This window comes from Alexandromys fortis, unplaced genomic scaffold (assembly GCF_014885135.2).
Source record: "Alexandromys fortis isolate MF-2015 unplaced genomic scaffold, M_Fortis_MF-2015_v1.1 scaffold_214, whole genome shotgun sequence".
NCBI classification, from domain to species: Eukaryota; Metazoa; Chordata; class Mammalia; order Rodentia; family Cricetidae; genus Alexandromys; species Alexandromys fortis.
In genome coordinates, this window is record NW_026068100.1 from 629,585 (window position 1) to 643,973 (window position 14,389).

The following is a 14,389-nucleotide window of genomic DNA, read 5'->3' on the forward strand; positions in this document are numbered from 1 at the left end:
ATTGGGTTCACTGTTACACAGGAAGTCCTTCTTGAACCAAACATTCCCATTGTATATTGGGCAGCACTTCCTGTGGTTGCTATTGTTGTTGTTTTAGATTTGTTTTGTTTTGTAATAAGGTCTCCCAGCATAGCCCTGGCCTGGAACTCACTATGTAGACCAGGCTGGCCTTAAATTCAAAGAGATCTGACTGTATCTGCCTCCTGAGTGCTGAGATTAAAGATGTGTGCCACCATGCCCAACCTAGCACTTAAGATTACAGCAGATTCTCATAGACGTCAGGCAAAAGCCAGACCTGAGTATTATTCTCTTCACAATGTCCCCCATTCTATCAGTTACAAGAAATCAATACACACTCATCACAGAGTCGGAGGGCCAAGTTGTGAGGATGGACAGAAGCTGGCCATCTCTGGGGATTAATCAGAGACTTTAACATGCACCACCCAATAGCCTTCCCAGAAGTGACACAGGTTTCTCTCATGGAAACACTGCAATTGTTCTTCAGTCAAAACACATGAGCTTTTGATTTACCCTTAATGATGGCTTAGTGTATGCCAATATTTTTGTTACTAGATTGCTTTTAGACTTAAAAATGTTTACATGTATTTGTTTTATGCATGCGTGTGTGTGTGTGGGAGTGTGGAAGTCAGAAGACAACCCGTGGGAGTCAGTTCTCTCCTTCCCCCATGAGTCCTGGCGGAAGTCAGGTCACCAGATATTTTACTCCAATTGATTTTAGATTTCTTTTTTCTGTCTTGTACCTCCTCACACTATCATAATGGTATTTTGGTTTAGCTTTGCTTAAGTAAAAGACCTACTGAAATATTTTCATAATCTAAAGAGAAATCCCTTTACTGCTGAAGATAAATTAGAATGTTCTCCTTTAACAAAACAGAAAGTCTGTAGCCGGGTAGTGGTGGCACTCTGAAGACAGGCAGACTGATCTTGGAGTTTGAGGCCAGCCTGGTCTATAGAGTGAGTTCCAGGGCAGCCAAGGCTACACACAGAGAAACCCTGTCTCGACTGACACTTCACCCGCCCCCACAAAATAAAAACCTCCAGAGAACAAAAACAAAATAAAACAAAAAACTAGGAAATACGCTGGAATTTTCAGATGTTTTTCTTTGTACTTCCATTCACTGAGTTTAAATACACATAAATGAAGACATTCATTTTTATCTATGAAATGTTAACTTCTGTTTGGAAGGGAATTTGATTATGTGGGTACTATAGAGCACTTGGAGGAAAATATATCCTAAAAATTTACATATGTTTAAGGAATCTCTACCAAGAATGTGTGAATGGAAGTTTTCTTCCTAAAATATCAAGATCCTGTTGACAATTTTGAAAAATGATTTAACTATAATTGATTTTTACTCTCTCTCGCTCTCTCTACCAATGAAATAACCCTTGGAAAAAAAAAGAATGATTAAAGCTGTTTATAGGAGCATTCTCTAGTTTAATAGTAACTAACATAATTTCTAGTGGGAATTTAAACACGCGCATTTCAAGAACATACAGCACTTGTTCACCTCAAGCTGTCCTTTCCTCTTCTCCCATTTAACATTGTTTGTAAACATGGCGGCTTTGGTGACAGAGCCAAGGGAGTGTCTACCTCCTAAAACCAGAACAACAACAATAAAAACAACAACAGCAACCAAGTCATACACACATGTAGCCTTATAAAACCAAAATGAAGAGTCTTGATTTAAGCCCACCGGGTTGGCCGCCTAACAGGTCATGTTTAATCTTTGACATGGTCCTCATGCATTGCTCCAACCCCTGTCAAAGCAAACTTCCTGTCAGGTTTTCCACTAAGCAAAAAACACTTACCCACAGGGATACAGACCTGATTTGGAACATTTTATTGATAATACTTGTGTCATATTTTGGAATCACAGACTTTTGTGGAAGGTTGTGTTAGCTTGAATGGTAAGTATCAATGGCCAACTATATTTGAAATATTGTTAAAGTACCTAGAAATAATAGGCATTAAAATTCATTCCGTTCACTGCAGCAAACCTCTAAAGACTCCGTGTTCTCAGTGGAACTGGCATACTGTAATTGTTATTTGGAACTTAGTGTAACCTCAGCAGCAGCAGAGCAAATACAGGCCTCTCATTACCCACATGCTCGAAGATCGTTTATTTTAATGCTTTCAAATAAATATGTTCCATGCAGCACATTACAATAAATAAGGAGCAGCAATGTTCTTGTAGTAAATCCATTCATAATGTGAATCACCATGTAAAACACCACATCTCGAGTCTTTGGCCCTGTACCATAGCATGAGGCACGCCACATCTGCACCCAATCATATCTGGCTTCATATGGATTTAATAGGACTGTACCAGAAGTCCATGTAAGCACAAATTCAACCAGAGGTTTCCAGCTATTAAATACAGCTACCAAGTAGTTAAAAGGCAACAACTAAACCCCTAAAGGGTTCCCTCCCCCTTTTGTTTTTTGAGACAGAGACACCAAGATAGAAATGTATGGCGGACTTTGGGTGAGTAGGTACGTGTGGAATATATGGGGTAACACTGCACACAGTATGGCCCCCCCAAATGCCACAGAGATAGATACTGAGAGGACACCAAACACAGCACGGAGGCCTTGACTGCAGACTGCGTTCTGGCAGGGAAGGATGGGGGTCACAGGGAGCAGGCGCGTCTCACATCTAGGCAGCTAACTCTACAGCGCCTTCCTCCTCGCTGTCAGCCCTGTTGGCGCGGATCTCCACCAGGGTCCGGGCAAATCGAGTCCATTCATCATTGTGGGGAACCGCGAGCTGCAAAGCAAATCAGTGGAGAAATGGTAAGCACGGTAGCTCCTGGTATCTTACAGTCCTCGGTATCGGAACGGCTGCCTCACCAAAGGACGCAAAGGAAACCGAACACTCAGTGAATCAAGGAGGACCTGAAGTGTGGCTCTTAACCTACAGTTTCCCTCTTAGAAAGGACATGGCTCACGGAATATATAAAACCTTTAAAATGTGCGTTAACCAAACAATCCCAGCAGCCACATTAAAGCACGCATAGTAAGGAGAGTTCTTTGTTCTTAGGTTCTATGATGAACTCGGCAAATAAAAGCTGCATTATTAACCACAGTTTCAGAATAACTGTGGCATTTTCTTTCTAATCGAAGCAATCAATTTATTTTCTAAAGCACCATTAACGAATCAATATACATGGAGAAAGAATAGCCTACGTATGCATGAAAATTTTTTTACTATGAGGTCATGCTTGAGCATTTCCCCAGGACCTGTGTGATGATGCTATGAGTAACTGCAGTACGAATTAGCGTTGACTAAGGGCTCTCTTCTAAATACTTTATATATTAACTCTTCACAGCAGTCCTAGGTGGGGCAAATTTATTCTATGTATGTGAGCAAAATATTTCCATGTTATAGAAGGAGGAGGTGGACGAGGCATGGGGGGAAATCCTACTAAGGCTACATAACCAGCAAATACTTTTTCTAATATGTGATTTCAGTACTGAATTAATATGCTGTATTGATTTGTCAAAAGGGGAGATCTATAAAACTTCCTAAATACTGTCTTCTGAATGTGTACAATTCAGTGAAGAGGAATCATCACGCCCTTGGTAGAAACGTCGCGTACCATTTTTTAGCTGCGCTAGAAGATTATGATTTCACACACAGCATCCAAAACTCAGTTGTTTAAAGAGGACAGAAAAGGGTTTGAAACAGAACAGAGAGTACATTTGAGGATGAAAAGTTGGAGTGAGAAGAACTCTGAAGGATTCATATAAAACAAAATTGATTGACACATTACAGTCATTTTCTTGGAGTTTTACCATATAAAATGATATGATCAATCCACTTACATACTAGGACTACACATGGTATCAATATATTCCATGCACATTAAGAACACAATCACTTTAATCAACACACATTATTGAAAGTAAAAAAAAAAAGAGGAAGAAGGGAAATCTAAGCATTTAAATTAAGCCTATAGCATAATTTACCCACTTCACACAGCCAGATGATTAGAATCTTAAAATTTTTATTACAGGAAATAATAATCTCAGATACTGTCTGTCCCAGAAAACGTCCTAGAGAGTAGCAGTGTCATTCTGGAAAGTATGACTTTAAGCAAGTTCTACCCACGCCAAATGTTTCGAGAGAATAATTCTGGAAATGATGCCCAGGTGGGGAAGTGCTCTGCTTTATTGTCAGAAATGCCTCTCCAGTGAGAGTTTTCATTCACAAATAGGAGCAAGTTTGGAGTAGAAAACTAGAAATACTTTCCTAGTTATTGAAATGAATCTAAATTTCTCTTGTAGCAATGACAAAAATTCCCAATAATATTGAACGCCATTACCCTTGGCTCAGCCCATCTTCCTTATGGTGGGCTCTTCTCTGTATTTCACTATTCTTCACTTTTGTCTTCAATTTTACATAATACTGCCCTGGGGAAATGAAACCCCAAACATAAAAGATTCAGAAGAGCTGACCCAAAGCATAAGCAGGCAAGAGGGTTGGTACCATTTATGTACTAGGATATGGTCCTAGGACTAGGTCCATTTTCCTCTCCCTCCTCCAGCGCCTGGCAAAACACTTCCAAAAAAACGGCCATGCAATCCAAGCCCGAGGAGAGGCAGAAGCTGAATCAAAAAGACACCGACTTTTTCCTCACAAAATAAAGCTGAGAGAGATAGAAAGCTAAAGCTCCCCAGACCTTTGTATGACTTTAAACAGTTGGAGAAATGTCTTCGCCAGTTCAACAGCTCATTGTTCACAAGCGGGTGAGGATGCCCAGCAAGTATAGACTAGACTATTGTTCCCCACGGTAAAAGCAAGCTAACAAATGCTGGCCCATGTAACATTTTATTGACAGCATGTATAGAACAGGAAAACAGGTAAATGCATTCCTGTTGTTTCGTGCAATAGTACTGGCCATGACCTTTGTTGAGCCTATAAAACATCAAGTTCCAATAGTGGCCAGACAGGTTGAGAATAAATTGACAATCATGTATGCTATATAAAACCAGGCATTTAATGTCTAAAAAGTATATTTTATCAAATCTAAATGTTTTCTACTAAATAAAATGATCCTAGTGATTAAACTATTTGGCCTCTTTCATGGAGATGAGATTAACATTTTAATGCTAAAGCATGATTTAAAATATGAAAATTTGTCATCACAGACATTTAAATATGCAAAGTAAGCTTCATTCTCATGGACATTTAAATATGCAGATTAAGCCTCACAGGCATTTTTACAATATTCAAACAGACTTTGTCCTCTTCCTGATCTGCGACTGCTTTGTGTGATACTGGCCCCAAACCCACACACACCAAGGTTTTTAAAAAGCAAACCTACTTCGCTTTGTTCCCACCAAACTCTGGAACAGAACGTGACAGAAACACAATTACTTCTAGAAACTTGGGGTCAATTTCCCTCCCTCATGCTGTGCTGCCTTTTCACCCAGTTGACTGTAAAAATAGCGCGATGGGCTCGTGCTAGGTGGGGAAGGCACGCACAGACTGGGTCACTTCTAGAAGTAAGCGTCACATTAGGACATGCTCAACGTGCGATCTTAGCTCCAATGCGTGAGCGCAAATTCACAGGCCACTTCCACACCTGAACGAATCATTGCTGGCATTTGAGTGACTTGTAGGTGAGACCAACCGGGTGTCTTACCAACTCTTGTCAGCTTACGTCTGTGACTGTAAACAGAATCTGTTCGGATAGAGCTGTCCTTCTTACCCTTGGCAGTCCCTGGCCCTCGGAGCGATGGTGTTCTCAGAAAGAGCAAGGAGGTGTGAGGCCGCGGAGGCACTGGCGCCTTTCTGACGACACCTTAGTCACCAGTGAGGAAAAGGCTTTGTTCTTGTTAAAGAATGACACCGCGCTTTGTCCCAGCTGGTGCATGAACTTGTCCAATATGCATCCAGCACGGACAACATGCCAGGCCCTGTGCCGGTGCTGGAGAGTCAGTGAGAACTCTTTTGAAACATGATGACCAGGAAATGGAGGTGAAAATTAATGCTGTTTTTTTGGTGAGAACTGGTGAACACTGGCATAGATTATTTTTTTTTAAACTTTACTGGTGTTCAGAAACAGAATTATATGAGCAGCAAGCTCTTACAGTAAGCGATGTCTCCCTATTAAACATGAATCTAGGACAAGAGTTGACACCATTTCTTCACCCTTTCTTCAGTTTCTATCCAGTCATGAAAGGCTAAATCCAGAGCACCTGAGCATCCTTGGACGACTCCCCTGCCCCTTGCAAATAACGTTTCTAAAGAATTCCCACTTATTATATGACGGAGTGGCTCATGCCTTTAATGCTAGCACTCAGGAGGCCAGCCTGGGCTACATAGTGAAACCAGATCTCAAAAAAAAATTACATTATGATGGGAAAACTATTATTTCTAATGGTGATGATAATTAAAACTACTAGAGAGGCCACAGGTAGAAAAGCATGCAGAGGGAAGTTCAAGCAGTGCCAGAGGGGCCTTGTAAAAACTGTCTGCCACCTAACCGACTTGGATCTGAAAACGTTTTCTACTTCAGATTTGTCTGCTGGAGTCACACAGGAGGTCAGGGGTGACTCACATCTTCCCTGTGTGTCTCAGAGCAGGGTTTACCAGTAGGCAGTCTATCCTGACAGACAACGGCTGCCGAAGTTTTGGGTAAGTGTTTAAAGCATTTGAATGCCTTAAGCACAAAGAACTCTGGTTTCTGAGACAATAAAATCTCAGCTCTTAAAGTACTCACCTTTTATAGATATGGAATGACCCTGTTTTTACAGCCAAGGAACTGGAGGCCAAAGGGAGTTATTGAGGTAGCAATTTGGCCTTAAGGAAGAGGGAAAATGAACCTCACATTTGGCCAGGACACTCAAGGCTAACTCTTATTTCAGTGGCTGCCAATGGCCAGGCACTTAACCTCTCATTGCCTCAATTGTCAAATGGAGACGGGAACATCTGACCATTTACCAACAGAGACAGGAAGAGCACGTGAAAGGTAATCCGAACTAGGAGGACCGAGTCCGGCATCCAGTATTCACGCTGTAAGTTGGCACTCAGTGAAACAGGTGCCTAAACCGAAAGATAGCTGATGTGACCACATCAGCTCTTCGGGACTACTCTGAGGACCATTTTCTTCTTGAAGATGAATTCCGCCTGTTGTAAGAACATTAAGAAACGGGTTTTTACCCCCATGGAAAAAAGAAATAAAGGGAGCTAAACTGTTTGCTCAAGTCATCTTCACAAGTACGTGTGGGGTACGTAAGAGGCCTCTGTGGCTGAATGGCAGGCAGGCAACGAGTTTTGAGTCACCTATTAAAGGAGTCTAAAGACTGTAGTCCAGGATTCTTAGGGGACAGAAGGTCAAAAGCAAAGAGCAAAAGTGTAAAAATTGTGGGATAAAAAAACCATGTGTGGGGGCGGTTTTAGCTTCTTCCCCTCCCCTCCTGCATCTGTCACTGGGTCAGGGCTCTGCCCCTCTCTCTGGCTGAGTGGATGGGTAGAATGTAGACTCACCATTCCCTGCTCCTGTCCTTCAGGATGCAGTGGTCTGACCGTGGGGTGTCATGCCTGGGCATCTAGGGTGCCGTACAGGAGACACAGATGGGAAAGCCGGCAGATTGGAGAGGAAAGTCAGGACTGACTCTCATTTACCACAGAGAGTAGCTAACCGTGCTTGCTTTCTCAGCTTGTCACTTTGTGCTGTGTGTCCTTAGGCAACTTCTCTGATCTCCCTTATTGACAGGAAGGAAATTTGAGAGTGTGTCTCATGACTGATGGGAGCATGAGAAAGGCAAAAATACAGTCAACACAGTGCCTGGCCCTTGACAAACCCCAGTAAGTGAGGTTTCCTATTTCTCTTTCTCACGATTTATTCTCTTCTTTTCTAATTTTTCTTGGCTTCTTTTTTTCCACTTCTTTCCCTCTTATCTTTTTCACATTTTTCTTCACCTACCTAGACCTGCACTTTTTAGTTTATTTTAAAGAACATTTTATTTCTCTGGAAGTCATACAAATGACTTCTTAGTTATTTCTTTGAAAAACAATAGCTATCTGTCTTTCACAGCTAAAATGTAAAGAAAGAGACTTTTGAGAGTATAAGAGAATTTCTGTCAGTTACTTTTTATTATCTATTAAAAATTAAATTTAAAATACATGGATTTCTTCTAGCTATATATACAAACACTCCCCCCCCCATTATTTTCATTTTTCACATATGACCATTGCCTTCCAATGCAGCTATTTTTCTCTTGTTATAGCATTTTCTGCAGCTGGATTCTACATTTTTTTTTAACCTTAAGTTGTAAGGCTTGATTATTGCTGAACATGCTGTTAGAAAAATCAAGAGACTATTTATAATCGGGGTTAGACACACAAATATCATTCCTGTGTCCCTTTTTATAGGCACAGAGCTAACCGCTCTCAACAGTCCTCAGTCACGCCCCCCTCATTTTTTCAGTAAATTCTAAGGATTTATAGTCCATGGCAGCTGATTTTAAATAACTCCAGTAAAGACTATATTTCAAGGATCACGTCTATACTTCATTAAATAGCTGCAATAACTTCTACCTATGAATACTTTTCATGATAAAATATATCCCACACAGTACTTACAAACCTTGGATAATTTAAAAACCTTGGATAATTAAGAGATTAGAAAATACTCCTTAATCTCAATTAGGTTTCTCAGTTCCATTAATCATGGCAAACAAACCAAGAGAGGCAGTCTCTAGATGCACAGTTTGTGGAAGTGTGGCCCATCAGTATCTTTGCAATCTTTCAATTAGGTGGAGTCATTTTAAACAGTCTGTGGGACTATTGCATTAACCACCAATTTTGAACAGACAATTTCATCTTCTGTATTAACACCAACACGAAAGTTTTCTGCAAAAAAGATAGTGTGCAAATAGCCTTTATATTTTAATGCACATTTTTTTGTAGTGCATTTACAGAAACCAGGGAAGCTTATGTAGGTTTTCACAGAGACAGTTAAACTTCTATGTACTCAAAAGGTTAAAACAAAACAAGTTCCTGACACAGTTATTAATGGTACCCGAATTCAGGAGAATGTTAACCCACTGGCTTGCAAATACGCATTTGTGTTCAGAGCAAGCCTGTATTTTTTAAGGACAATTCCTTTTGCCACACACACAGATGGAAGCAAAGTGGGAGGTAACAGTCACTGAGACAGCCACCGTGGAGCGGCCAAGCAGACCCGCTTCACATAAATGCAGCTTTGCTATGTTTAATTCCCAGAGAGGCAAGGCCCACATCAGGTTAACAATGGACGAAACCACGAGCTAGAATCCCATACTGGGATGCAGCTACATGGGGCGAAGACATACGATAGCCAGCATTCTGTCACACCGCAGACGCTCAGAACTTAGTCTCGGGAGAAGTCAGGAAAGCAGAACACACTCAAGTCTGCCCTGTAGACTGCTGTCACCAGCCCGTCATAGGATAAAACTGTTAGAACGGTTACTCGCTTTCTAACTTTGTCCTCTTTGGGGTCTCTGTTTCTGAATTTGTTTTCTCTCTGTACACAACTGTCCAGAAGCTTGGAGACCCGCTCACCAAAGCCCCTTCCCTTCTCTCTTCAAAGTGTTTCTCTGAACAACACTTTAAAAAAATAATCCATTGCCATCTAACTAAGGTAAGAAATGAAAGTAGGTAGAAAAGACAAAAAAATAGCAACAGCTTTGCTACCATCAATTCCGGGAAACCAGGAACTACAGAAAGAAGTAAACAACTCAAGCACTTGTCCTGAGAAACTAGAAGCTAAGCTAAAGTTTAGGATGTAAGCAAGGGTACTGGAATCTGGAGGTTTCTGCCTGTGGAGAAAACAAAAGCAAACCAAACAACAGCTGAAGAAGGAAGAACGAATTCCCCAAGACGTGACGATGACCTTGCTTGCACTTGTATTGAAATCACACCGGCCTCCTGTCTTCTGAAATTGTGGAGCGTTATTATTTTGTCTACTACTAGGGACAATCCATTTCTCAGCCCAAAAGACGAGAAAGTGCTGGAAACAATGGCTGATGCAGCATGATGGAAAATAAACTTTCTAAACTCCAATCGCCTCTCTCTCCATAGTACAAAAGATCAAGAAAGAGCCAGGGAAGCGAGGGAGGGAGCGCCAGCCAAGCCTCTCTCCACATTAGCTGGCTAACGACGCAGCTTCCTCCCCCGATATTATTGACTATAGGTTTTCAAGTAAATTCCTAGCAACCACTGAATCTAAGCAGTTTTGACAAAAAGAAAGCTTATCGCTAAACACCTTAAAAACATTTACCAAAGTAATAAAAGAAATGTCATTTCCTCCTACTGAATGTTTGGGCATAAAAGAGGTTTTTTTTTTTTTATAATGCAGTTCATGATTTATCATATCTATAGTGTCCAAAAACAGCACAATGGGAAAGAAGCGTTTTCCCGTGGTTTGACAACTGTTTGAATCAACTGTTATGATTTCACTGCACTGGTCGCCAACTGCTCCCTTTTAAAGGCACAGGAGGAAGATCAGGACAGTGATGGGGAGGAAGGACAAACGCTCCTTTCAAACTGTTCAAATATAGTTAACTTTTCTGTGTCTACCAAACTACACTCAATTTTGAGGCTGTATTCTGAATGCTTTGTACAGTTACGTTTTTGCTTAATTTCCACCCAAATTTTGCCTCAGGAATCATTCATCTCTGTTTATTGAATTGCTGTTGGGTGACAGACACTGTGCTGGACCTGGACATGGCTCTGGGCGTTTCTATGGACTCAGTTCTCCAAAGGTCATAAAAACTTGAAGGATAAATTTGATAGTCAAATGAGGGTTGCTAACGGGATTTCTTTTTAGGTTAAAAAAAAAAAAACCTTGTCTAGTCTTTATGATACTAGATACTAGAAGGTGTTCCATTTCTACCCAAGGGAGCTTAATGCCAAGATCAATAAGGATAAGTATTGGGAAATGACAACCTTGTCATCAGGAGAAAGGGCTTAGGAATGGGTCACTCACCGATCTGTTTTATCTACCTATTAAAGATAGAGGCGCCAGATTTTTTTCTACAATAGTAGAGGGCTGGATATGATGCATAATTAATGCATTTTAAGTAAAAAATGTAAAGTAAAAGATGCCGTGAGAACTGATATTCTAGTGAATGTATGTAAACCTTCCTTGACGAAGGAAGATCGCCATTCATTTTTCCTCCTTTTCCAAGTCTAACCTATGTGATATATAATTACCAACTCATAAACTCATAAGAAGATATTTCTTTTCATATTATATTTTGGATATGTCACTGACCACACACACACACACACACACACACACACACACACACACACACTTAACTCGGTTTCTTTCTAGAGCAGTATAACTCTCTAGTCCCTGTGGGGCACAACTTTACCCTGGGCCTTTGTAAGGTATCATTTGAGGCAAGGGCTGTCCTTGACACTTCTTTAAGACAAAATTTAACAATTTTGAAATTATAAAGCTCATAGAGTTTGTCAACAATAAAAGTTTGACACAGTAACATTTGTTTCAGAACCCAAACAGTCGTTGAAGATGACAGTGTGAAGCCACAGAAGAAATATGAAGACGGCTACTTGTCCAAACTGCCTTTTGCTTCCGGAGGTATATGTTAATAAGCCACTTATTACTACAGTGATACTGAAAATTAGCATGCACTCTTTAATTTGGTTTTCATAAAATTAGACACTAGGGCTTTCTTTTCATTTAACCATTCATAACACATAAAAGTCCTAAGTGTTTTTGTATCAGTTTTGAAGACAATGTGGCTGAAAAGATATTAATACTTTAAGTCCATTTTCATAAACCAATGCTACTCCAATAAACACACTATTTATATAGTAATTAATCTAATCATGATCATGGGCTATTTCATATATAATTACCAACTGAAAGTCGCTGCTACCACTGACTATAAAATAAGTAATTATAACATTAATTGGAACTGGAAATACTGCCTTTTCTTTCTTAAATTAAGCACTTTCCTCAGAAGAAATCAAGTTAATACTAAAATTATAATTATACATTTTACTCAAATTATTTTTAAACACATGTAACTTATTATGACAAAGAAATGAATTAATATATTAATCCAGAGTGGCTGCTTTCCTAGAATTATGTTTAGCAGAATCTCCAATTTGCCATACAACTAAGCTTTTGTGTTCTTTGACTTCATTGCACGGCTCTGTGGCTCTCGTACTAAAAAATTTATGAGAAATCTGAAAAGTTCAGCCGCAAACCCCAGTGTTTATCAAATGCGTAGATGCTTGTGAGAAAACTTGATCTTTAGATTGCCAGCCTTTATCCGGGTGCTTGGTGCCATGGAAGGAATGGTCCCTGTCTCTCCCTCTTTCGTGGTGAAGGGAAAACCAAAGGAAGTGTTTGGCATCGGCTAAAGCATCTAAAATTGCTTCTCCATCAAAGAAGGCAGTGCTTGAGAGGGCCGTTGAGAGCCTAGCAAGTTGCAGGCCCACTTTCTTAATGAGAAACACCAGCACTCAGATGGCCATAACCAGATGTTGTTAAGTGACACCAGCTCTGCCCTGCTCTCCTGGAAACTGCCAGAGCCCAGCTGTCACCCAAGCTCTTCTTGAGCTGGGGACAAGCGCGACCACACCGCTCCCTTCATCCACAGTCTTGGTCGTGAGGAAGCACAGGTTTGCCTCACCAGCCAGGTTTCGTTTTAACTTTCTATTTGACGGTCTGTCAACCCAGTTCCCAAGGAGAGCAGTTATTTACACAAAGACCCGTGCTGCTTCTGAGAATCACGTACCCTGCCCTATTGAAAATGGGAAAGAGCAAACAGTTACTGTTTCGTATAATCCACTGGAAAAATAATGTGTAAATACAACGTTGATTTGATATCTTTCAAGCTCTGTTCAACTCCTGGCACTTCTGTCTACCAGGTTTTACTGTACTAAATGCTATTTATGACTAACTACAAGAGAAACATCTCATGGATTATTATTATTATTACTATTATTATTATTTTACTATTCTTGTGGACTTTGCAAAAGTTGAAAAAAATGTTTTCATTTTTCTTTCTACGAGCTCAGCCACTGAGCTATATCCTAAACTGTGGAAACATTTTTAAATAATTCTTAGACATAACACCTTTGTCACTATTTTAAAGTTTATCACGTTGGTCATTTTTCCTTTTGGGATTCTGAATATGCTTTTGAATCTATTTTTTCATTTCCATTTTAAAATTTTTAGACAGACACTTAAGATCACATTTATTGTTTTAGCAATAACATTTGATATACATATTCAAGTGCATTTTTCTTCTCAAGAACTTTTCGGTACATTTAAATATATTGACAAATGTACTATTTTTATTGAAATTTTTAATGATCTAACTGCTGTTATTATGACCCACGAGTAGTCATATCATATGAGTTATTTGTAATGTTTCCAAAGTCACAGTTTAAATTTAAAGATTTATGTGTGTTCCTATTTATTAATTGGTCAATAGGCAGACGAACACAGCTTGGGTGAGAAGATTTGCTTTTCCCATAAACTACAGCTTTTAGGTGTTCAGTTTATTTTGCAGATCCTACTTTAAGCTGAAAATGATTTTGAAATTTTGTCATCTGTGTAGTATAAAAATGTAATCAGGGATTTGAACGCTGCATGTATTTATCACAACTGAACACAGATCTTCTCTGGAAGAGGTTAATGGAAAAAGAAATAACAGGAGGTGGAAGGCAAACGGCTCTTTGCAAAGCAAAGCTGCAGACAGCATCCTAACTAATTCAGATAAGCAGCAAACATAGTTGTTAGGGGATATTCGTGACAGCCGCATCCGCCAGCCAGCACCGAAGCATTAACAATGGCAGCGGCTTTCCAGAAAACACGTCTGCAAGACAGACAGGTAGATATGCTGACTATCAATCATGAGGGCATGCGAATAAGTCTATATACACTAGCCCATGCGCAGTGAAAGTCGGTTGTATACGTGTGTGTGTGTGTGTGTGTGTGTGTGTGTGTGTGAAAAGCCTTCTATCCAGTAATGGAACTGTGGTAGCTAAGCCATTTTTAGTTTTAAATTTGTAAACTAGGTGTGTTCATATCATTAGGGGAAAAAAAAGAAAAACTCCTGCAGTTTTCAACAGATCTTTATGAGTATATTCTAATATAAACACATCTGAGGTTATATTTAGGCTTAATTTATGACTTGTTATTTTATCCATGTTTAATTAATGGAATGAGACCCTAGAGCGCCAGAGTGGATCGATCCCATCTGGCAATGTGGAGATTTCTCAGACTGTAGTCAAAAGCTAGGCCTCTCTCTCTCTCTCTCTCTCTCTCTCTCTCTCTCTCTCTCTCTCTCTCTCTCTCTCTTTTCCCCCCCCCCCCCCCCCCCCCCCCCC

General features: G+C 40.1%; 1 protein-coding gene across 2 annotated transcripts in view; it reads right to left on the reverse strand.

The window, feature by feature from the left end:
* Nucleotides 1–1,470: 1,470 nt before the first annotated feature.
* Dync1i1 (dynein cytoplasmic 1 intermediate chain 1) overlaps nucleotides 1,471–14,389 on the reverse strand; it is a 300,797-nt gene continuing 287,878 nt past the window's right edge. For both annotated transcript variants that reach the window (XM_050123836.1, XM_050123835.1), the window contains exon 16: nucleotides 1,471–2,791. In XM_050123836.1, the coding sequence (XP_049979793.1) occupies nucleotides 2,681–2,791 (111 nt within the window). In that variant the 3' untranslated portion in view covers nucleotides 1,471–2,680. The remainder of the gene's footprint in view (nucleotides 2,792–14,389) is intronic.